General features: G+C 51.2%; 1 protein-coding gene and 1 long non-coding RNA gene across 2 annotated transcripts in view; both read right to left on the reverse strand.

The window, feature by feature from the left end:
* LOC128778182 (uncharacterized) overlaps positions 1 to 12,795 on the reverse strand; it is a 22,436-nt gene extending 9,641 nt beyond the window's left edge. The window contains exon 1 of the long non-coding RNA XR_008423563.1: positions 12,116 to 12,795. This is a non-coding gene — a long non-coding RNA (uncharacterized LOC128778182). The remainder of the gene's footprint in view (positions 1 to 12,115) is intronic.
* Positions 12,796 to 19,001: 6,206 nt separating this feature from the next.
* On the reverse strand, positions 19,002 to 23,720 carry LOC109245699 (chymotrypsinogen B). Its single transcript, XM_053906677.1, has 7 exons — positions 23,604 to 23,720; positions 21,654 to 21,757; positions 21,460 to 21,539; positions 21,280 to 21,358; positions 20,849 to 21,029; positions 19,575 to 19,708; positions 19,002 to 19,220 (listed from the first exon to the last, which is right to left on the reverse strand). The coding sequence occupies exons 1-7, from the start codon at positions 23,656 to 23,658 to the stop codon at positions 19,059 to 19,061; spliced, it is 795 nt and encodes a 264-aa protein (XP_053762652.1). The 5' UTR covers positions 23,659 to 23,720; the 3' UTR covers positions 19,002 to 19,058.
* Positions 23,721 to 24,176: the final 456 nt, after the last annotated feature.

The following is a 24,176-nucleotide window of genomic DNA, read 5'->3' on the forward strand; positions in this document are numbered from 1 at the left end:
GTGGGAATCACCAACAAGTGATTCTCAGACACCAGGTGGGCGCCCTAAAATTCAGCTTAATTCTGATGCTATCCACTTAGACATCCCATCAGATTCCACAGGTTAAGGGTTCAGTCCTAAACCCCTTTTGGGGTTTTATGAAGCTTCATTCTATTGGCACAGTTGATTAACGAATTGACAGTTGGTGACTCAACTCAATCTCCAGCCTCTCTCCCCTCCCCAAAGGTCAGTGGGTGGGACTGAAGGTTCCAACCCGCTAGTCCCCTGGTTGGCTCCAATGGCAACCAGCCCCCATCCTTAGGTAGTTCCAAAAGTCATCTCATTAACGTAACAAAAGACACCTTTGTATTATCCCTCTTATCACTTAGGAAATTCCAAGGTTTTAGCAGCTCTGTGCCAGAAATGGGGACAAAGACCAAATATACGTCTATTATAAATCACAACATCACAGACCACCACCACCCCATTCTCAAACATGGGTCCCTTATAGCAAAACAATCTTAAAAGTTACTGGCATCTTACTAGAATGCCATTCAGCCATTGATAACTATCCAGTCAATCATCTCCTCTAAAAAGGTCTCCTACGGCGATGCCACTCAGATTTGCAAGCCATCATTCAATCTTGCCAGGTTCCCAAAGCAGTTGTCGTCTCAACAACACATGGCTTCACCCTTTCATGCATCTGGTACAGTCCAGCTAAGAGACCGTATCACCTCTTGCTCTGAGCCTCTTTCGAGATGTTCGTGTAACATGGGATTTCCCTCATTACATAACCCATTTATTCAATCCTTTACCCGTAGCTACTATTTTTCCTTCTCTCCATTTGAACCCAAACTTTTCCCCCTTTGGAAGAGATGTTCTATTTGGCCACTGTGCTGGCCTAGATTACAGATTTCCAAACAGGATGTTGTCCGTTCATCTTGAAACTGCCACCCATAAACCAAACAGCCCTTTGTTTTCCAGACAAGAGCCATTCCTAGGACACCATCCACATGACAGTTGGTTCCGGTGGCTCCTCAGGTGGCTCCAAAGGCGGTCCTAGAGGAAAGGAGGCTCCCTGTGTTCCCTGGCAGCATACCCCTATATGAACCATTTCCACGTTATTCTGGAACTCTTCTGGGCACAGCCTTCCTTATTAGAGTGTCTCTGTGACATCACCCAAGACATTACGAGTATCTCAGGTTTCATGATTATTTTATGTCCTTCCATCATCAAGGCGGTCTCATTAGTGCCCAGTAGCAGGTGTGTCCCTCAAATGGTGTGGACTGGCCAGCAAGATGTGGTATCTGGGAATTTTCTGGTCCAAAATCCCAACAGCTGGGAGGCTGTCGTGAGCACTCTGTAAAAGCACCAACACAAGCTGTGTCTTTGCACAATGTCCGATTCATTCAATCGTGATTCATTCACAAATGATTCATTTATGATTCATTCAATCATAAAGCAAGGTTAATGTAATTGTAAAGCAGTTTCAAGATTCCAAATTCAATGACGTCTCGCTACGCATCTCACTTGGCTTCATGTGTGCCACAAAAGCCAAGTACAATAATACAAAGTCACACAACAAAGATATGACAAGGGGTAAGAAGTTAACGTGAAGTCTGTTTGTGACCTTGTAGAATGGTCTGGTCTGGGTCAGCTCTCAACCCTTACTGCGTGTTCTGTTCACTGCAGAGCAGCTCTCTTACGTTCAGAGATCATTCGGGCAGAGTCTTTGTGGCAGTTGCCTTGCTAATCCACTCAGACATGAAGTGGTCAGCGTCTGGCGAGTCTGACAGCTGGCTGCAGTTTTCCCTTTTTCAAGGAGTTTCGTCAGTCTTGGGCCTTTTCAAGTCTTTCCTGGTTCTAGTGATCATCAGCTCCTGGCTCTTTTAGGTTCTTGTAGCCTTACGGATCATCAGTCCTTAGTCCTGCCTGTCTGTGCTGGTTCTGATGACACCTGGTCTTAGCTACAATATCCTAGGGCTGCTCACATCACTGCTTGACATGAGTGACTCCATCTTGCTCTCTACAGAGGTGCACACGAGCTTTTGCCACAAGCCCCAGTCTGTGTGAGTACAGGTGGCAGACATCCCACAGTCACCAGTGAGTGGGGGGTCACAAGGCTCCAAAGGCACTGAGAGCTGCCCTACCACGTTTTGTAATTCATACATGGCCTCCTTTTGTTCAGGTCCCCACTCAAAAATACAGCTTTGGGTGGTCGTAGAAATGGGAGTCAGCAAAACTCTCAGATGTGGCACATGCATTCTCCAAAATCCAAATACACCAACCAAACACTACCTTCTTGTTTGGTCTTAGGGACGGGTAGTGACAATTAATTTCTAGTCATTTGTGTGATATCCCAGGTGGTTCCTGTCCAGGTTATTTCTGAGAATTTCACCGCTTGAGTAGGGCCCTTAGACCTTTGCTGGATTTCTTATCCGGGCCTAATGGTCACGTGCATCACTAGCACATTCAAATCAGTTCCAGCCTGGTCCTCGTCTCTCCAATCTTTCATGTCATTAATGTAGCATATTATTACACTTGAGACGCGCATCAAGTTCAAATCCCTTCTGACCACATTATCACAGTAGCCGGTGAGTTCAGAATAAACCATGGCAGCACCATAAACATACACTGGGGTCCTTCCCACGTGAAAGCAGACTGCAGTGGGCTCCTTTCCGAGATGAAGAGAAGAAAGCATTTCCAAGATCAACCACGGAGGACCAGACTCCTTCAGCCCGTTTATTTCCCATATGGCTGGAGCCACATCGGAGCTGCTGAGGCTACGAGCAGCACAACTTTATCCACCCCTCCGTGGTTTACTGTCTGTCCCCATGAGCCATCGTGGCTTCCACAGGCCACGCGTCTACGGTGCTGAGAATTCGTTGCTACCAGCAGTCCAGCGTGTCATTAACCAAAGTGGTAGTCTCGTCCTGTCTACCTGGTATTCTATACTGTGTTCAGTTAACCACCTGTGTGGGCCTCAGGCAGTTCTAGTGCTTTCTGTTGGGTATCTCCAGTTAACGCTGGCCTGCAGGTGGGCTCACAGGCCTCTGCCTTACAGTATAAGCCAGGAGAAGCAGTCCCTAAGGTAAACATAATATCCAACCCAATACATTCAGGTAAACAGGATGCCAACAGCTTGGCATATAGTTGAAAAAAAACAATCCAACTTTCCTGAGCACCTGGGTGGCTCAGCGGGTTGAGCATCCAGCTCTTGATTTTGGCTCAGGTCATGATCTCATGGTTTCTGAGTTTGAGCCCCGCATCCGGCTGTGCTGATGGTGCCAAGCCTGCGTGGGATTCTCTCTTTCCCTCTCTCTCTCTCTCTCTCTCTGCCACTACCCTATGTGCACGTTCTCTTGCTCTCTCTCTCTCTCTCTCTCTCTCTCTAAAATAAACATTTTTTAAAAATCCAAGTTTTCACCCAAACTTTCACCTCAATTCCATCTAACGCTGCATCTCTGTAGCCTCCCCATCTAAACTCAGCCGTCATTAAGACCTCACCAACAGGTTTTGGAATCACAGTGCATGGGCTCCTGCATTAAGGAGTCCCAGAGGGGCGCCTGGATAGCTGTTGTTGGAGTGTTCGACTCTTGATCTCGGCTCAGGATGTGATCTTGTGGTTCATGGGATCAAGCTCCTCTTGAGGCTCTGCCCTGACAGCTCAGAGCCTGCTTGGAATTCTCTCTCCCTCTCTCTCTGCCCCTCCCCTGCTTGTGCTCTCTCTCCCTCAAAATAAATAAACTTAAAAAAAAAAACAAAGAAAAAAAGGAGTCCCAGCAAAGGCTCTTGTCCCCACCCTACCCCAAAAAGTTCAACAAAGCTTCTTGAACTGCTGTTCAGTTTTTTTTAATTTTTTAAGTTTATTTATTTTGAGAGAAAGAGCAAGCAAGCAAGGAAGGGGCAGAGAGAGAGGGAGAAAGAGAATCCCAAGCAGGCTCTGGGCCTCCAGCAGAGCCGGACGTGCGGCTTGAAGCGAACTCATGAACTGTGAGATCATGATCTGAGCCAAAAATCAAAGAGTTGGACACTCAACCGACTGAGCCATGCAGGCCTTCCTGTTGTTCAGTTTTGTAATAGCAAAGTTACATGCGCAAAAGCAGCCCCCTTAATCGCAGCATTTACTCTAATCTGGGTAACGGGCACATTCAGTGGCTGAACATCCTGGTTATCGTAAAGCCAGTCCCACAGGCCTTGCATACAAAGCACATGAGCAGCTTCCTCTGGGGTGTCCATGGGGTATTTATGAGGGGAGTGAGCAGTCCCCCTTCTCAGGATAAACACACTTTACAAGGGGTCTCATCCAGTCCACCAAGCTGCTGTTCCCTCAACAATCACCTCTTTTGCATCTGGATCGGGTGTGGCATCTCAGTTCAGCCCAATTCTGACACTCTCTGCCTGGAGATGGCATCAGATTCCTATTGCAGGAGACCGAGAAGACATGACCACCTACTGACCCACAAGCTAGACCCCTACAGGCAGAAGTTCCTTACCCTCCCCTGCCCTTGGATGCCTATTCCCCGTTACTCTACTAGGAGCCACTTGAAGGGTGCAGCCTTGAGGGGTTAATGGATTTTGAGGCCGTCTAGACAGGATACATGACTGAACCCCACTCAAGCCTCTATATAGAATTTTAAGATTCTGGTGGGCGGGTGTGGAGATCTCTTTGCCCAAGACAAGCCTTCATTTAAGTTCCCTTGCTTGTGAAGCCTGCCACCTACGAGTCTGCAGGGGTCAGCCTCATTTTTCAGTCTCTCCTTCCCTCTGTGTATGGAGGCCAGTTTCAGATTTCACCCAGAGAATTCCTGACGTTGGAAACCAGCAGGTCCATAGTTGAAGGGTTTGGTCCCAAAGACTGCATATTCACCCCACCCCCATTTCGGATACCAGCCTCAAGCTCAGGATCTTATCTGTGTTTCTGACCGAATGGCCATCAATCAGACCTCTTCCTTGTGTTCAGTGGATTTGCTAGAGAAGCTCACAGAATTCAAGGAACCCATTTACTCACCAGGGTACCATTTTATTATAAAAAGGTGTGACTGAGGAAGAGCCAGAAGGAAGAAATGCAGAGGGCAAGGGGCGCAAAGAATCCATGCTCTCGGGGGGGCCCCGTTCTTCCTGAATCTTAACATGTTCACCAACTGGGAAGCTCTCCAAGCCTTGTTCTTCTGGGTTTTTATGGAGGCTTCATTCCATAGGCATGATTGATTAAATCATTGCCCGCTGGTGATTGAACTCCAGCTCCAGCTCCTCTCCCCTCCCCAGAGGTCAGGGGGTGTGACAGAAAGTTCCAACCATCTAATCACCTGGTTGGCTCCACTGGTAGCCCAGCCCCATCTTTAAAAATCCTTCATGGCACAAAAACAGACACAAAGAACAATGGAACAGAATAGAGAACCCAGAAATGGACCCACAGGCGTATGGCCAATGAATCTTTGACAAAACAGGAAAGAATATCCAATGGAATAAAGACAGTCTCTTCAGCAAGTGGTGATGGGAAAACTGGAGAGGGACATCTAGAAGAATGAACGTGGACGACTTTCTTACACCATACACAAAAATAAACTCAAAATGGATGAAAGACCTCAATGTGAGCCATCAAAATCCTTGAGGAGAAAGCAGGCGAAAACCTCTTTGATCTTGCCCGCAGCAACTTCTTACTCAACACGTCCCAGAGTAAAAGGAAACAAAAGCAAAAATGAACTAGTGGGACCTCATCAAGATAAAAAGCTTCTGCACAGCAAAGGGAACAATAAGCAAAACTAAAAGGCAACTGATGGAATGGGTGAAGATATTTGCAAATATCAGATAAAGGGTTAAGTATCCAAAATCTATAAAGAACTTATCAAACTCAACACCCAAAAAACAAATAATCCAGTGAAGAAATGTGCAAAAGACATGAATAGACACTTCTACAAGGAAGACATCCAGATGGCCAACCAACACATGAAAAAATGCTCAACGTGACTCATTATCAGGGAAATACACATCAAAACCACCACGAGATACCACCTCACACCTGTCAGAATGGCTAACGTGAACAACTCGGGCAACCACAGATGTTGGCGAGGATGCAGACAAAGAGGATCTCTTTTGCATTGCTGGTGCAAATGCAAGCTGGTGCAGCCACTCTGGAAAACGCTATGGAGGTTCCTCAAAAAATTAAAAATAGAACTACCCTACGACCCAGCCATTGCACTAGTAGGTATTTATCCAAGGGATACAGGTATGCTGTTCCGAAGGGACACATGCACACCAATGTTTACAGCAGCACTGTCGACAACAGCCAAAGTACGCAAAGAGCCCAAATGTCCATCTCTGGATGAATGGATAAAGATGTGGTATATATATAATGGAGTAATACTCAGCAATCAAAAACAATGAAATCTTGCCATTTGCAAGTACATGGATGGAACTAGAGGATATTATGCTAAGCGAAATTAGTCAGAGAAAGACAAATATCATATGACTTCATTCATATGAGGACTTTAAGACACAAAACAGATGAACATAAGGGAAGGGAAGCAAAAATAATATGAAAACAGGGAGGGGGACAAAACAGAAGAGACTCATAAATATGGAGAACAAACTGAGGGTTGCTGGAGGGGTTGTGGGGGGGATGGGCTATATGGGTAAGGGGCACTAAGGAATCTCCTCCTGAAATCATTGTGGCACTATATATTAACTAATTTGGATATAAATTTTAAAAATAAAATTAAAAAAATAATAAATTAAAAAAATAAAAATAATAAAAGTGGAAAAAAATAAAGTAAAAATAAAATAAAAATCCTTCAATGAGTTCCACAAGTCACCTTATTAACCTACCAGAAGACACCCCTAGAGCTCTCACCACTTAGGACATTCCAAAGGTTTCAAGGGCTGTGCCAGCAACAGGGACAAAGACCAGCTACGCATTAATTATAAGTCACAGTATCACAACGGGTTTATCACTCACATGACCACAGTGACCCAAATGACCCCTTTTTCATTTCCAACCCTGAAGAGGCTCGCCTGACCCATAGTCAGGATTTTTTTTTGGAGGGCCTCCCCTTCATTACAGGGCATTACTACTACGTTTTACTGGGACTGCCAAAATCAGCCACAAAGCACTAGAAGGCACTAACGTGGTTACTAGACATGCAGGAGATCCCCCCAACCCGCGCCCAGACACCCAGATACTTCAACTCAAGCCCCTCCACTCCTGCTACACTGGAAGGGTCTCCCCTCTGACAAATTTCCTTCAACAGAAAAGGTTTCCGGCTCCTTCCCCAGTAATCCCTGGTCTAACTTTGCCCATTATGATAACACAAAGGTAAACCTTTCTTGGGAGTTTTGGAAACTCGGGGTTCCTGGCGGCTCGCTCTCTGGACAGCTGTTCTCTCAGCACCAGGTCCTAAAACTAGCATTCTCTCGGCTAAGGTCCCCATCTGCTGCCCACCCTCTTACACACAGCTCCCCTGTGACCTTGAGCCTGTCCCCACCACGCCCCTGCCCCTTTGCCTAACCTCCAGGACTGCCAGTCACTTAAGCACCTACCCTAGGATTTCCTAGGAAATAGGCAGCTCCCCAGGGCTTGTCCCACCTCCCAGAGATCATCGCCCCTATACCACTCTAGTGCTCTACAGAGACAATAAAAATGCACGGTGTTTTGGCCCTATTAGGCACCAGGGTCCAAGTCGATGCCATTCCAGGAAATCCCTCTAAATTCCCCCAAAGGGAAGTCCTACCTACAAGGCATTGCCAGGAAAACAATCAAAGGTGCACAAACCCAATCAGATGTAACTATTAGGACCATTGGCCTCAAACAGCCCCTGTCTCCTCCTTTCCAGACATGGATAAATTGACACCTTCATGGCACACGGACCAAGCCCAAGCTCTTGACCTTTGTGGGACTCACCAAATAGATGCCATGGACTCTTCCTCACCAGGCGAGGACAGAAAACATTCCCGAATAAGGAATTACACAAGCAATGAAAGCCAAGGCCCTGTCCTTAAAGATGTGATGACAGGAGGGCTGCCTGGCTGGCTCAGTTGGTAAAGCATGCAACTCTTGGTTCAGGGTGGTGAGTTCAATGAATTTGCTAGAGCAAATTGGGTATGGAGCTTAATTAAAAAAAAAAAAAAAAAAGATAAAAGAGTCATGAAGCCCACAATCTCCCCTTTTAACAGCCCCGTTTGGCCAGTACTTAAGCTAGTCACTAATGCTGGCACCTGACCATCGACTCAGGTTCCCCTGATTAAGGCTCTGAGTCCTAAGGACATAGAAAGGACCCAAGGAGCATCACTGACATAGCTAATATGTTCTGTCTGTTCCCATCGCCAAGGAATCCCAGGCCCAATCTGGTTTCACTTTGGAAGGAACTACTTTTATGCAGTTCCCAATGGGATATTTAAACACTCTTCCAATTATGTGTGATCTCTGCCACCAGGATGTAAATACCTTATAGTAAGAGGTACGGTTTGGGCCATTCCAATGAGGACAGTCTGCTGAGGGGTCCCTCCGGGGAAGCGGTACGGCCAGATCTGCACAGCTTCACGAGCCACTTATGCCACACAGGATCCAAGGTCCCGCGTCATCTGCCACATTTCTGGCATCATCTGGTCCCCTGGGGGCTGGTAAATTCCCCCGGCCATCACACATGAATTACTCACCATCAAACCACCCACTAGACTCAAACAGGCACAAAATCTATTGAGACGTTTCATGTTGAAGAAACATCCTTCATCCCTCACGCCCTCCGTACACAACCACACGCGTGTCTGCCACCCTCCGCCAGAGCCAGACCCCACAGTGCCCTTGGGAAGCCACCAGCACACAGGCCAGCATGCCTCCCCTGTAGTCCCCCCCGCTTCGTGTTGGGACTCAAGTCCTGGGCCACGCCTGACCATGCCTCCTGGAGTCTCTGGAGCAAACGTGGCCTACCTGGCTTCACGCGGGGTTTTGGCCTAAGCGCCTTCCCCCAGGGGCAGCCCAATAAATGCCCCTTGAGCGCCTGCTCCTGGAATCCTACAGAGCTCTTTTAGAAACCAAGGCCCTACCCAGCCCCCACCCAGAAGGACTCCGCAAACAAGCGCCTGGACTGCCCGAGGTAGAGACATGCCTAGAGAACATGGCAGGGCCCCTGATGCCTCCTGGGGGAAACGGGACCTCAGGAGAGGACTAAGGCCGCCATCAAAGGCTGTTCCTTTGCCCTTGCCCAAGAGCCTTGAGGAAGTGCTGGCAACACCCTGCTTCCTCCTCCTCCTCCGGGTACCTGGGGACCCAACGGCCTGCATGGACAGGGAGTGCATTCTTCACCGATGGCACCCCACCCTCGCACTCGAGCAGCTGGCTGGGAGCCATGGCACCCCGGCTTCAGGTGCCTTGCTGGCCGAGGAGGGGGCTCTGACCCAGCCCCCTGGCGGAACCTGTGGCTGTGGCCTTGCCCTTGAGGAGCCGGCAAGATGGGGCCTTCCGCAGGCCCACACCTTCACAGACTCCTGGGCTTTTGCTAGCATATAGCAGGTCACTGAGGCTGGGAGGCAAAGGGACCGACCTCTTTTTAGGCAATGGCCCCCACAAGAAATGTCTAAATGACACTTGCCCCCCAATTTCTGTACATCAAATGTTGCTACAAGCTACTGGCCAAATTTGTGTGTCAGAGACCTTGCTGATGGCCCCAGATGTTAAGAAATTCCACAACATTACCTAAATCTTTGAAGAGACTCCTGGGGATCCTGAGCTCACCGACCTATTTTCATGGCTGGACTCTAGGTCTGGGACAGTGGCCACGGACTAGATTGGCTTGAGCTTCCGATGGCAAGGCATCCACGTGAGAGACGGCTATCTCCAAAACACACACGGCCAGTCTGTAGACACGGGCCCCACCCGCCCCTCACCCCTCCCACCTCTGGTTTCCTTTGTTTTAGAGAGTTCTGGTTGACTTGGATAATGGACACTTCGACCTCTTTTTCCCTTCCTGGGCTTTCATTCGCGCAGTTATTTTATTTATTTTTAATTTATTCTAATTTTTTTTTATTTTAGAGAGGGTAAGCAAGGAGACGAGTAGAGGGAGAGGGAGAATCTTTTTTTATTTAATTTTTATTTTTTCCTTTTTCTTGAGACAGCCTGGGGGAAGGGCAGAGAGGGAGGGAGGGAGGGAGAGAATCCCCAGCAGGCTCTGTACTCTCAGGGCAGAGCTCGCCGTGGCACCTTGAACTCATCAACTGTGAGATCATGACCTGAGCCGAAACCAAGAGTCCAATGCTTAACTGACTGGGCCACCCAGGCACCCCAAGATCGAGAATCTTAAGCAGGCTCCACCTGGCACAGAGCCCAACCTGGTGCTGGATCCCAGAACCCTGGGATCACGACCTGAGCCCAAGTCAAGAGTCACTCAACCAACCGAGCCACCCAGGCGCACCCCCTGCAGATATGCTTTCAACCCACCAATAAAGAGTGAACCTTGAAACGCCAGGCCCTTGTATCACTTCTCACTGGAGGAACCTGCCTGCTGCTGGGCTGAGCTCCCCGGGAGGAGAAGCCCGGCCTACAGAGGAACGACTCCTGCCATGTGAGCCCACAGTCTAGTTGGAGACAGTGACGCGACAGTCCAGCGGAGTACAAGTGCCCTAACAGCAGGGCATCCTAGGTGCCCAGGGGGAGGGAGGACTGAGAAGGGGCGGGGAGTGGGTACATCTAAGTCTGGCTGAGGCTACAAATCTGAGGTGCCCAGAGTGCCAGATTGCGGGAGCAACTTGGCCTGCTGGTCATCGTCCTCGATTTGGTAACATTTATTTCTTTTTGAGAGAGAGAGACAGAGACAGAGCACAAGCAGGGCAGGGCCAGAGAGAGAGACACACACACACAGAATCCAAAGCAGGCTCCAGGCTCTGAGCGGTCAGCAGAGAGCCTAACACGGGGCTCGAACTCCCAAACCGTGAGATCATGACCTGAGCCGAAGTCAGATGCTTAACTGAATGAGCCACCCACGGGCCCCTCATCACCCTTGATTTCTTTTCATTGTACAGACCGAGCAATGCTCCTGGTAACGGTCCCTCTGTTCTGTCCCAGGGCTGCCAGCCTGAAGAAACTGTCTCCCTATCTTGGCAGGGCAGGACCCTGGAGGCCACTCGTTAGAGTAACCGCGTCCACCTGGCCCAGGCCCTCGGGGTCCCAACACGCGGCCATCGGCAGCTCGGTTCTGTAGTAGTGCCTCCTACCCCCGTCCTGGCCTGGCGCGGGGAGCCCAAGTGAACTTCTGAGCCCTGCTGGGGCCGCTCTCCAGCACATTCTCTACTGCTTCAGGAGGTGGGCATGTCTCCCGAGGCTTCCCGTGGACCGGTCATCCCCTGGGAGTTCTGCCCTATGCAGCACACTCCCTCTATCTATTACGTCTACTTCTGCCCCTCACAACCCTCCCCCGCCACAACTCTGGCATTTCCTCCTCATTGACGGTGGCCCAGGGTTGCCTTCCGTGCTCCCGGGAGCCATTCTGGCAGCATGTGGGCACCGTTCACTGGGGGCCTGGCCAGGGGCTTGCACCTTTGACCTGGAACAATGCTCCCAAATCGACAAAATCTCTCCCCGTGCTGGTGTGAGGTTCTGGTCCTCTTGACCCAGCACTCCTGGCGTCCAGGCGCCATCTTGCTCACACGGGCCCGAAGGGCCCTTGGGGCACAGCGTCCTTCATCTCTTAGCAGGCCTGGCGCAGCATCGCCGCCAGAAGGGGAGGTGGGGCCGACGCTGGGGGTGCCTGCTGTCCTGCAGGACCCTGACCTCGTGGCCGAGCTACGTTCGCCTAGGTCAGCCTTGGAAGCCGCTGCTCCATGACGCAGTCCCAGACCCAGTCCTCAGCTTTCTCTGCTGAGGCTGAGAACACAGGCAGGGAGCACCTCTTCCCGTGCTCCCAACAGGGCAACGCTGGCTCTCCCGCGGAGCTTTGAATTGCCCGTGAATCAGTCTCAGCCTTTTCGTTTCTCTTTCCCCAAACCTTAACTGTGCTTAGCAACAGCCACGCCGTTTCACTGCCCTGATGGTTTCTCCCTCCCTCCATGTTTATCAAACTCCTGATACATGGAACCCACTGGTGAACTCTCGTCCACCAGAACACTGCCCCGTTCATCGGTGGTGGGCACTTTAACAGCTTGTTACCTTGTGCCAGGGACACAGGCCAGGAGTCCCCGCTGCCAGCCAGCAGCCCTAGGTCCAGCTCCAGAACCCCATCCTGGCATCTGCTTCCTGGGGCCCACCCTAGATGGAGACCAGCGGGAGAAAAGTTTATCAGAGGGACCTCCCTACCTGGTTCAGGAGGACCGGCCGCAGAGTCAGGCGGAGAGCTAAAGGGCGCTCCCCTCCTTACCCCCATTTTAGGTGAAGAGATTGGGCGTTTACAAACCCCCTGACCAATCAGGGCTGTGGCTGCCCAGAAAGGAGGCGTGGCCTTCTCAATCGTTCTCTTCAGCTGAGGAAATTCCCAGAGAGGACTGACAGCTGAGGTTGCCAGCGGCTGGGCTGTAAACCGCCCCAGGATCCACTAGGCTGTGGGTACAGACGCCGGCTGATGGGTGACCCGTGAGTAGTGACTCACGGTGAGTAGTGACATGGGTGACTGTGACATCCTGCAGTTCTGAAGGGCGAACGTTCTCGTCGGATGCATTCAGATGTTTCAGGTAGGTAGGAAGAAGCAAGTTCACCGGTGGACAGAGAGAAAGTGGGAAGCATGCGTTGTGTCAAACACGGTTCAGCTCAGAACAAGAAGAGGGGGCAGCTGTCCTACAGAGGGTCTCTTAGCAAAGTGGGACAGACTCCCAGATAAACAGTGGAACTTCTTGATTAACTGTACTTAACTAATTGCAAAAATTCGTATTTGGAACAACTTGGATATAAATCAAACCCGTTCAGCTGTAATTTTTATGAAACTTAAAGGCAGACCAAGGATCCCTGATGAAAATTTAGCATCTTACGTGACATGTGCTGGAAGTTGCAAGTTACACACTGGACTTCAAAGACTTAGTATGAGAAAAAGAATGTAAAATATACCATTAGGGGCACCTGGGTGGCTCAGTCGGTTGCATATCTGACTCCTGATTTAGGCTCAGGTCATGATCCCAGGGTTGTGAGATCAAGCCCCATGTTGGGCTCTGCACTAAGCATGGAGCCTGCTTAAGATTCTCTCTCTCTCTCTCTCTCTCTCTCTATCTCTATCTATCTATCTTTCTCTCTCCCTTTGCCTCTCAATCCCCTGTAAAATAAAATGAAATTAAATGAAATATAAAATAAAATATAAAATAAAACATTGATTACATGTCAAAATGATACGTGGATATACTGGGTTAAATAAAATGCTTTAATAAAATTAAATCACCTATTTCTTCTAACTTTTTTAGTAAGGCTACCAGATAATGCAAAATCACTTATCGCTTACCTTCTATTTTTGCACAGCACAGAGTTAGAAGGAAGTCAGGGGAGGGCACAGCCATGCACTTCTCACATTGGCCACTAGGTGACAATCTTAACCCAGGACTGCGATTTTCAGACTCGAGGAGGCAGCCTCCCGCAAGATCAATCTTGAAGGAAATCTGGAGAGAAACATGGAGATAAGGAGACAAGTGGGAGAAAGACCTGGGAGGGGAAAGGACGCTCTGAACCACCGGTGGTGTGTGGCCAGCGCTGTGGCCAATGGCAGGAGGCTCAGCTGTGGGAGAATAAAGCAGAAGTGAATGGTTAGAATTCTGTCTGGGGCAATGGGTGCCCGCCCCCGGCCCACCTATGACAGCTGGTGCAGATGTCCTCCGGGATAAATGGGTCGTGTGGAAACTCTGCAGGTGAGGAGCCGAGGAGGACAGAAAGACCACCTCCGTGGCCCCACCACCCCTCCAACCCCCTCTGGGTTCTGCTTCTTCCTGGGGACTGAGCACCAAATGCAGCCCAGAACAGTCTCCCCGTGGGAAGGGCAGTGCTGAGCTGTAGCTGCATTCCTGAGGCTCATCCACGGCTTCTGGGTCCTGAGCTCAGGGGACTGGCACCCAGCAGGCACACTGGCCTCTCTCCGTGTGTGTCACAGGACCCAGGACTCTGTGCCCCGTGGGAATATGTGCTCTTAGTCCAAAATAAGGAGAATTCTGAGGACCTCAGCTCCTTCAAAAGAAATCCACAAATGGGAATTACAGGTTCCATTGGAAACAGATGGGCGGGGGGGGGGGGGCGGGGGGGAATGGACTGAGACAAAATAGGTTAAAAACCATACCAAGCAAGATGAGATCATTTGCTAGCAGTATCACATAAGAACAAGAAACTTGAAAAAGAAGGACCAACTAGAAATACTAGGCATGAAAACCACAGTGACTGAAGTAAAGAACATAATAGAAGGATTAATAGTAAAATTAATGCAGTTGAGAAATTGATGGGTTAGAAGGTAGGTTAAGAAACTCTCTCGGAGGGGCACCTGGGTGGCTCAGTCAGTTGAGCAACCAACTCTTGATTTCAGCTCAGGACATGATCTCGGGGTTTGTGGGATTGAGACCTGTGTTGGGCTCACGCTGACAGCACAGAGCCTGCTTAGGATTCTCTCCCTCCCTCTGTCTGTCTCTCTCTCTCTCCCAAAAATAAATAAACATTAAAAAATTCATCAAACTATACACAACTTGTGCTTTTTCTTGTATTATGTCATTCTTTCATAAAAAGCTCACTAGAGCAGGAGAGAACACATTGCTACACAGCTCATGAGTTGAAGAAATCATAGTGGAAATAAAAAATACTTAGAACTATATACTACATATCAAAATTTATGGGCTGCAATGACAGCAATGCTTGGAAGGAAGTTTAAATCCTGAAATATTTATAATAGAAAAGAGGAAATGCAGAAAATTAATGAGCCAAACAGCCATGTTAGAAAATCACAACACAATGAAATTAGGAGGCTAGTGTTACTCTGAAACCAAAGCCAGATAAAACATTACAAAAAAAGAAAATTGTAGACCAGTATCTCTGATGAGTATAGAAGTGAAAGCCCTCCATAAAATACCAACAAACCAAATCCAAAGGCATACTAAAAAGATTATACACCATGGCCAAGTGGGATTTATCCCAAGCACACAAAGGTGGTTGGACCTAAGAGATGGAACAGTGGAATGCACCACGTTAACCGAATGAAGAAAAACCCATATGATGATCTCAAATGGTGCAGGAAAAAAACCCCAAAAACAAAAAGCCTTTGACAAAATTCAACATCCTTCCATGATAAAAAGCACAAAGGAAACGAAAAATACAAAAGAACTCACTCAATGATACAGGGCATTTATGAAAAACACACAGGTAACATTGTATCCAATGGTGAAGGTTTGAAAGCCTTCCCTCTAAGATCAGGAACAAGACAAAGAGGCCTGCTTTCACCACTGCTGACCCATATTATACCGGAAAGTATGGCCAGAACAATTTAGACAAGGAAAAAAAAAAGTCATGGAAATTGGAAAGGAAAAAGTACAACTATATCTATTTGCACATGACTTGATCCTACATACAGAAAATCCCAGGGGCACCTGACTGGTTCAGTCAGTAGAGCATGTGACTCTTGATCTCAGGGTTTTGAGTTCAAGCCCCACATTGGGTGTGGAGCCTATTTAAAATTAAAAAAAAATTAGGGGCGCCTGGGTTGCTCAGTCGTTTAATTGCTGGACTCTTGGTTTCAGCTCATATCAGGATCTCATGGTTGTGAGATCAAGCCCAGGGTCGGGCTCTGCACTGACAGCACAGAGCCTGCTTGGGTTTCTCCCTCTCCCTCTCTCTCTCTGCCCCTCCCCTGCTGATGCTCTGTCTCTCTCCCTCTCAAAATAAATAAATAAACATAAAAAAGGTTTTTTTCATTAGAAAATCCCAAAGAATGGACAAGCGAGTGATTCAAGCTAATAACTTCAGAGAAGTTTCAAGGTACAAGAGTAACATGCAAACATCAGCTGAGGTTGTATATACCTACACCTGTAATAGACATTCTGAAAAGGAAATTAAGAAAGCTATCTCATTAACAATAGCATCAAATTAGTGAAATATTACACATTCAAAGCAATGTCCTAGCAAGACAGGATAAGGGCTTATAATTAACAAATTTTTTTCAATGTTTATTCATTTTTTGAGAGACAGCATGAGCAGGGGAGGGGCAGAGAGCGACGGAGACACAGAATCCGCAGCAGGCTCCAGGCTCTGAGCCATCAGCACAGAGTCGAAGGCGGGGCTTGAGCCACAAACCGTGAGATCACGACCTGAGCCGAAGTCAGACGCTTAACCGACTGAGCCACCCAGGTGCCCCAAGGGCTTATGATTTTAAAAAAGGGTGAGGATGGGGAGAAATTGGAACCCTCACACATCACTGGTGGCAAAGCAAAATGCAGCGGCTGCTGTGGAAAACGGGCCAGCATAGCTGGTGTCCACGTGCGGACAGCCGCAGAAGAAACCCCTCACCTGGAGGACAGGTGGGCAGAGAGCAGGAGGCCAGATTGTCTCCAGGTTGGATGGACCGTGGGAGGGTGGCCCCTGGGAGGAACCAGGGCTGTGAGATCGCTGAGGGACCGCCTGTGTTTCGGAGGGGCTGGCGCGGAGCCCCGTGAACACCCTCACACCTGCCATGCTGACCAATCCTCTAACCGCAGGAACCTTCCTCCTGCAGTGTCCCTCCAGAAACTTCTATGAGCAGATGTGACATTGTGTTCATTGTGCAAAAGAAAAGCTTTCAGGAATTCCATCCAGTATGGCAGAGCAGGTGTGTAAGTGTGAATTTGGAGCTGAGAGGCAATAAATTGATAGTTTTGAACACACACTGCCCTGGCCGCGCACGATCTCAGCATTAATCCCACGAGCCTTTCCTAGAAACCTACCAGAGAATGAACTTCCCTCATCAAACCGGCTACAGAGGCACGGCCACGAAGACCAGCGGTGAGCCCCAAATTCACAATCACTCAAGGGCTGAAAGGTCCAACAACTATTTAAAACTGGGGACAGAAGGGGCACCTGGGTGGCTTAGTCAGTTGAGCGTCTGACTTTGGCTGAGGTCATGATCTCACAGTTTGCGAGTTCAAGCCCCGCGTCGGGCTCTGGGCTGACAGCTCAGAGCCTGGAGCCTGCTTCTGATTCTGTGTCTCCCCCTCTCTCTGCCCCTCCCCTGCTTGTGCTCTGTCTCTCTGTCTCTCTCTCATAAAAATAAACATTAATTTTTTTAATCAAGGACAGCAAAATACAATTTGTTTTCACTCATTATATCGGTGAAGACAGTATTGTTCTCCCGCAGCTCATGTGTGTGATATGAGATGAAGCAGACATAAATTTAGAATACTCTAGTTCCATCAGCCCCCGTGTCCTTGAGAGTGAAGCTTCTCATTCTCACATGCCGATGTATTCTATGTACAGTGAAGTAAAAACACCTTTGGTCTGTGATTTGAAATACCAGTAGGAACTCATGAGGTACTTCATCTTTCAAATTATTTACCTTCAAATATTTCCTTGCTCGGTCCACTGGAAAGGCCTAGAAACAATCCGATAACCATGAGCATCCCCCACACCCAGACTGTGGTCTTGAAATTCCTTTCCCAACTAAAAGAAACCAGGGATTTTTGGTCAGAGCGCTGATTCCGGGCCTGAGGTGTCTTGTCACATTGGACAGCAAGGAAGCTATGACACCCCTACTTGGACCATGTCACAATGCCTCTGAGCCAATGGGAGAAGCTCCCACTGGTTGAGGGGACACAACCTGAGCTTCAATAAGGACATAATTACGATGGATCAAAACCCTCATATATGTTTAAATCCACAGGAAATGACATAATTCTGATATGCGAAAACATAATGAACTTGGGGCGCCTGCGTGGCTTAGTCGGTTAAGGGTCCGACTCTTCATCTCAGCTAAGGACTTGATCTCAGGGTTGTGAGTTCAACCCCCACGCTGGGCTCTGTGCTGGGTGTGGAGCCTACTTTTAAAAAATTGGGTTGACTGGGTGGCTCAGCCCATTAAGTGATCAACTACGGATCAAGTCATGATCTCACAGTTTGTGGGTTCAAGCCCCTCATCAGGCTCTGTGCTGACAGCTCAGAGCCTGGAGCCTGCTTCAGATTCTGTGTCTTCCTCTCTCTCTCTCCCTCTGCCCCTCACCGCTTCCCCTCAAAAATAAACATAAAAAAAAAACGCATAATGAACTGGGTTGCCTTTGGAGGATGATAGAGAACAAATTCATTATCCTAAAAATCAGTGAAAGAAAAAACGTGAAAAAATTTCGTGAAGGAAAAGGAGGTAAACTTTCCCCTCCATGTGCTAAACCAACAGCACCACTGGGTAACTGACAGATGGGGGTGTCTCTGTGGAAGTATTCTAGATAATATACGAGAAATGAGTGTTCAAATTAAGTTGCCTCCAGCGTGCAAGCCCTGGAAGAACCAACGGACCCAGGCGGTGAGTGTCAGAGTCAGCTCACCTCACCGAAAGAGAGCCAGCCAGCCCTGAGGGCTCCTGACCAAGGAAGCGGCCCCCACCTACAGCCTGGCCAAGGGGGTGACCCCGCGTCTGATCCGGCCTCTAGATTTAACTGCGGAACCCAGAAATACAGAGGACGAGGAGGGGGCCGCCAGGGCACAGGGGACAAGCGCTGGTGCCTGTTGGGTATTTCCCGACCTGCACAGGTTAATGTGTATCCAGCCTGTGCGGCAGACCCCAGGCAGGGAAGGGCAAAGGGCAGGGGGGCGCAGGGCGCGCAGGGGGCGCAGGGGGCTAGAGGCAGGGGAAGGTGCCTGGAGCACAGGGTGAGGGCTACGAACTGCATAGCCTGGCCGAGGACCGCACCCTTCCAGAGAGCTCCTTGGGTAAAGCTGGCTCCAGCAGATAGAAACTCAGTTCTACCTCGAGTGGAGTCCTGAGCAGGGAGGATGGAAAATAAAGCTAGATCTTTCTAAGAAAGCAGGATTAACTGGGAAAGACGCTGGTAACACCGGCCCTGGGTCACAGTGATACTGCAGCCCCGCGACTCCCAGGTCACACAGAGACACAGGGTAACTCAGTGCCTCCCGTCACATGCTTTTATTGGAAACACTCGGGGTTGGGACGGTGGGAGAAAGAGGCTCAGTTGGCGGCAAGGATTTCCTGAACCCAAGGAATGAGCTCGGTGACGCGGGCGTACACGGCGGGGACGGAGGTGGAGCAGGTGCCGCTGCCCCAGGACACGATGCCCACCAGGGTCCAGGCTCCGTCCTTCTGGCAGACCAGGGGGCCGCCAGAGTCGCCCTGCAGGAGGAGAAAGGACCTGTTTACAAGCCTGAAGCGGGGTGCCGGGGCCCCGGTGTGCGCCCTGACCTGCCCCCGCGCAGGTTCTGTGCAGACAAATGACAAGTGTGGGGGCAGAGACCGGGCAGGAGGCTCTCCGATCTGGGCCACGTGGCAGGCCCAGCTCTGTCGCCTACTCCTGGTGGGCCTGGGGCACGTGGCTGACACTCTCCCCCGGCTGGCTGGCGTGGGGGCCCCCAGCACCACGGCCGCCCGGAGGGGTGGAGCCGACGCGGCAGAAAGGAGCAGCCGCCTGGCCCGAGCGGGGGCGGGGCGGGGGCGGGGCCGGCGGGGAGGGGCGGAGCCAGGCCTTACCATGCAGGACGAGACGCCGCTGGCCCCGGCGCAGATCATCACGTCCGTGATCTTGCTGCCCCAGAACTTCTTGCAGTCGGCGTTGGACAGGAGGGGCAGGGCCGCCTGCTGCAGCTTGTCGGGGGTCTTGTTGGCTGGAGGGACACAGGGGGCGGGGGCGGGCGGGGGAGCGGAGGTCAGGAGCCCTCACCCAGCCGGCCCACCCCAGGGTGGAGGAGACCCTGCCTGCCCCCTGCCTGCTCCCAGTCCTTCCCCATCACCATGACCTCGGAAACGGAGCTCCCCACCTTCCCTCAGACCTAACAGTCAGTCCCTGCGGGACCCCTTCCTCTCCCATTCCACACCAGGCAGTGGTGACATGGCTTCCAGCACAGCTGTTCACGCGAGCCCTGCCCTGGCAGCCCGTGTGGTGGGCGGGGGGCACTGCCTCCCCTCCGGGGAAGGGGGCTGACGTCCTTTTCACGGGGCCCCTGCTGGGGACCCGCCGCTCTGGGTGGCAGATGGGGGAGCACCGTCCTCCTGCTGCCCTTTCCTGGCCGCCTCCGTCCCGGTCAAGGACCAGAGGGTGAGCCGGGGCCTGGGCAGGAGCACCCGGGGCCCCGGAGGAAGATCGTCAGCGGAGGGAGCAGCCGGGGGAGGGGAGACCCAGCCGGACTCTCAGGGCCCCGAACCACAGCCGGACATCTGACTCCCGGCCCAGACTTCACGGCGAGCTTGACACAAGCGCCCGCCTCAAGTCTGGAGAGGAGTCCAGGCTGGAAACCCGACCGTGGGGACCTCGTTGCAACGTAGTGAGAGTGCCACCTGCTGGTACTTGGGCGTTTCTTCAGCAACTTCGTCTTCAAGTGTGCAGTATTTAAGCTCATCTTTATTCATGTTCCGAAGGTTTTCATTAAGAGGGTTTTAGGGGCGCCTGGGTGGCTCAGTGGGTTAAGTGTCCGACTCTTGGTTTCGGCTCAGGTCATGAAATCTCCCAGTTTCATGGGTTCGAGCCCTGCATTGGTCTCTGTACTGACAGCTCAGAGCCTGGAGCCTGCTTTGGATTCTGTGTCTCCCTCTCTCTCCTCCCCTCCCCAACTTGCACTGTCTCTCTCAAAATAAACTTTTTTTTAAAAGAGGGTTTTAAATAAATAAATAAATGGAAAGGTTTCAGAGTGTGTAGCAATTTAGACGAGAAAAAAAGGAAAAGCCATATGGGTCCCACCTGGAGACCCCCGCTGCTCAGCCCCAGCCCCAGATGCGTTTCCTGGGTGAAAAGGCCAGGTGGTGCTCACCATTGTGCTTGGTCTTCCCCCAGCCTGTGGTAGCACACAGCAAACCAGGGGGGAACTCATCCGTAGCCGCGGGCAGGCACACAGGGGACACGGTCTCGGAGAAGCGGGCAGGCGTGGCCAGCTTCAGCAGGGTGATGTCGTTACGGATGGTCAGCATGTTGAACTTGGGGTTCTTGAAAACCTGTGGGGCGGAGCCAAAACGACAAAGTTAGGCCCTCGGATTAGTCAGCAATCGGCAGGGTCCAAGCCCTTTTCCTGGCGGCCCCCGTGGGGAAAACAGATCCACAGGAGCCCGGAATGAGAACTTGGAGGCGAGCCCAGCCACTCGGGCTCCTGTGTTCTCAAGCAGCCCAAGGGTCTTGACCTTCTTGCCGCTGTCCGCAGCCCCGCAGCTGGGCCTCCTGGGCCAGCTGGGCAGGGCTCGGGCCTACCTTGGCGATCTTCAGGACCTGGATGTTCTCCTCATTTGTGTGCTGGTCAAACTCCCCAGCCACGACCACGTGGGATGTCCTAGAGGAATCAATGGGGGTTAAGGACTGGGAGTGGGCCCTGCTCCCTCCTCACCCCCACATGTGGCCAGAAGCAGAGCCCTGAGCCCGCACAGGCCTCACCTGACACCACAGTGGGCAGCAGTGACCACCCAGTCCTCGCTGATGAGGGAGCCCCCGCAGAAGTGGAAGCCGGTTTTATCCTGGAGGGACATGGGGAGGGTCAGGCTTAGCTGGACACCAGAAGCTCCCAGCCTAGCCCCAGCTGGGCTAACACCCCAGTGTGTCCCCCACTCTTTCACAGAAAACCCCCTCACCTGCAGGGACACCTGCCAGGGCCAGGAGCCCGGGACAGCGTCCTCGCCATTGACGATCCTGGACAGGCCACTCAGCACAGGTTGGATGGCGGGGACCCCACATTCTGGGGGAGTAGGAGAAGAGGGAAGAAGGCTGAGGCCCAGAGTCCACAGAACTCCTGCTTCCTTCCACCAGGACCCCACACCACCCTCCAGGCGACTTCTGGCCGCAGTCCTCAACCTCTAGCAACAGGGATCCCCGCGTGAAGCCAGCCCCCAGGCACCCTGCCAGGGATGCAGAGGCCAGGGGCAGGTCCTGCCGGGGGACTTCCTGATGAAGGAGCAGAAAACAGGCTGAGAAATCAGACTGCCTGGCTGGACTCCCAGGCCCAGCCTTCATGCTATGAGAGACCTCAGGGCGTCACTGAATCTCCAGGGCTCATTTTCCTCAGTAAACTGGGGAGCACCCGAGGCTAACCTCACAGGTCAAAGCTCACCTGTTAGATGGGAGCAGTGAAATCGGCCAACCCCAAGTACACGGGGAGTCCAGAACCCTGACGCTTTGCTGAAGCCGGTAAGAACCGGTACGTTCCACCCTTCTGTGCCTACGCTGACTTTTCTTTTCCAGAGGTTTCAGGAACTATTCATCGTGTCAAGTGTTAGTTTCTTAATTATTTAATAAAACAGGACTTTGCACCGTACAAGAACACAGGGGGGGAAACACAAAACATGGGCTCGAACTGTCAGAGGATGAGAAAAGACAGGTGTACTTAATGTGTCTGTGACGCACTTGCTGTGCCGGGACCTGGGGACTTCTCAGCACCCGCACAAGGAAGGTCAGGCTGGTGCAGGCCCGACCACCAGGCAGCCCTCCCTCCCCCGCTCCCTGTGGCAACGCAGGCTTCTCTACAGGTCAGTGCCCGCCCTGCTGCCCCCGGGTGACTCCGTGCAGATCATTATTGCCAAAACATATGTCATCATACTAATCGCTTTCTTTGCAACAGCAAAAACATTAGAGCTAAACCAGGATGTATTTACACAGCTGAGTACTTTACCGTGATTACAGTGAATGGGTCTCCGCACCAAAGGGGATAAATCTAAAACATCAGGTGGGTGGGAAAAGGCGCTTTTTTTTTAAAGTAACCTCTAAGCCCAACGTGGGGCTTGAACCCTTGACCCTGAGATCAAGAGTCGGAGGCTCCACCAGCTTCACCAGTCAGGCGCCCCAGCCATGTTTTAAAATTGACATAGAGTATAATACTGTTTGTGAAAGCTTATACAACTATTGTACAGAGTTTATGGATTTATAAACATGTACTAAATTAGTAAAACCCACACAGCAAGTTCGGAATTGGGTTCAACTTCCTCTAGGGGAGGAGGGAGAAGGTAACTCTAGCTGAATCTATTTTATGTTTTAAAAAGAAGTACCTGAGGCCAGTCTGCAAAAAGGTAATATTTACAAAACCCTGATGGTAGGTACATGGCTGGAATGTCATTTTCTGTATTTTCTATTATTTCTTCTTCTTTTTTTTAATGGAAAATGAAGGGCTTTGAAAGTGCCTGGCACAATAAATAAAAATCCTAGGAGGAGGCACTGAGAGTCTCCTGCAACCATACCCTCACTCTGCCCACGGCACCCCTGCCCAAGCCACTTCTGGGCCAAAGAACTCGGCCAAAGAACTGGGCCAAAGAACTCTTTGGTACCCTCTTGTCTCAGAGTGTAAGGGCTCAGAGGGCCCCAAGAGGACCCCTGTGCTCTCCGCAGCCTCAGTTTGCCTGTCTGGGTAAGAGACCCAAGGGTGCAGAGAAGGGGTCTCTAAAGTCCCTCTTAGCCAGCCCCCAAGGCTCACTCTGGACAGAGCCTCTCGGGCTCCTTCGATGGGCCTGGCCGCGGGGCCGCTGGGAGCTCAGGGCCTCCCCGCAAGCCGACTCCAGGCCCAGCAGGCCCACCCCTGGGATCCCGACACTCACGACCGAAGGCAGCCCCCACAAGGGCGAAGCAGGAGAGAAGCCAGAGAAAGGCCATGTTGCTGCAGTTGGGAAGGAAGGTGTGGGCCGACTGCCCTGAGGGCCCTGTTTTTAAGTCCCCGGGGATACCACAAGCCCTGCCCAACCCCTGTGGCCCTGCCCAGCCAGAGAAGCCTGAGAGCCGCCCTCTCTGTTATCCACTGTTATTCAAGGACCTTGAGCGATAAGTGGGGGCCAAGCCCCTCTCACAGCCTGGCCTGGCTCTCGGCCCGAGATGCCCCAGCCCCTGGGAAAAGGGCAGCTGTCCTGATGCAACGTCCCCCCTAAGACCCGGCAGTGCCTGGCATCCTAAAGGCTCTGTCGGCAATGCCAGCACCCGGGCCAGGAGCTTGGGCCCCGCAGAGCCCAGCTCTGTGCAGCCTTTGCCAGTCCCAGAGGCGGAGACCCAGCCGCTGCCAGTGCAACAGGGAGGGACCCCAGGTCCTAATTACAGGCAATCCCACCACGGGGTCCAGGAACCCCAGCTGTGCTCACTGGGAGGCCTCCAGCATGGCGAACACAGGCTGCAGGTTCCCA

The sequence above is a fragment of the Panthera pardus genome, unplaced genomic scaffold (genome assembly GCF_024362965.1).
Source record: "Panthera pardus isolate Hobbes unplaced genomic scaffold, ASM2436296v1 HiC_scaffold_19, whole genome shotgun sequence".
NCBI classification, from domain to species: Eukaryota; Metazoa; Chordata; class Mammalia; order Carnivora; family Felidae; genus Panthera; species Panthera pardus.

Coding starts and splice junctions, on each gene's coding strand:
- LOC109245699 (XM_053906677.1), bottom strand. CDS start 23,658: ATGGCCTTTCTCTGGCTTCTCTCCTGCTTCGCCCTTGTGGGGGCTGCC. Junction 21,758..23,603: donor TGTGGGGGCTGCCTTCGGTC/GTGAGTGTCGGG, acceptor CTACTCCCCCAG/AATGTGGGGTCCCCGCCATC. Junction 21,359..21,459: donor GCTGCCCACTGTGGTGTCAG/GTGAGGCCTGTG, acceptor TGATTCCTCTAG/GACATCCCACGTGGTCGTGG.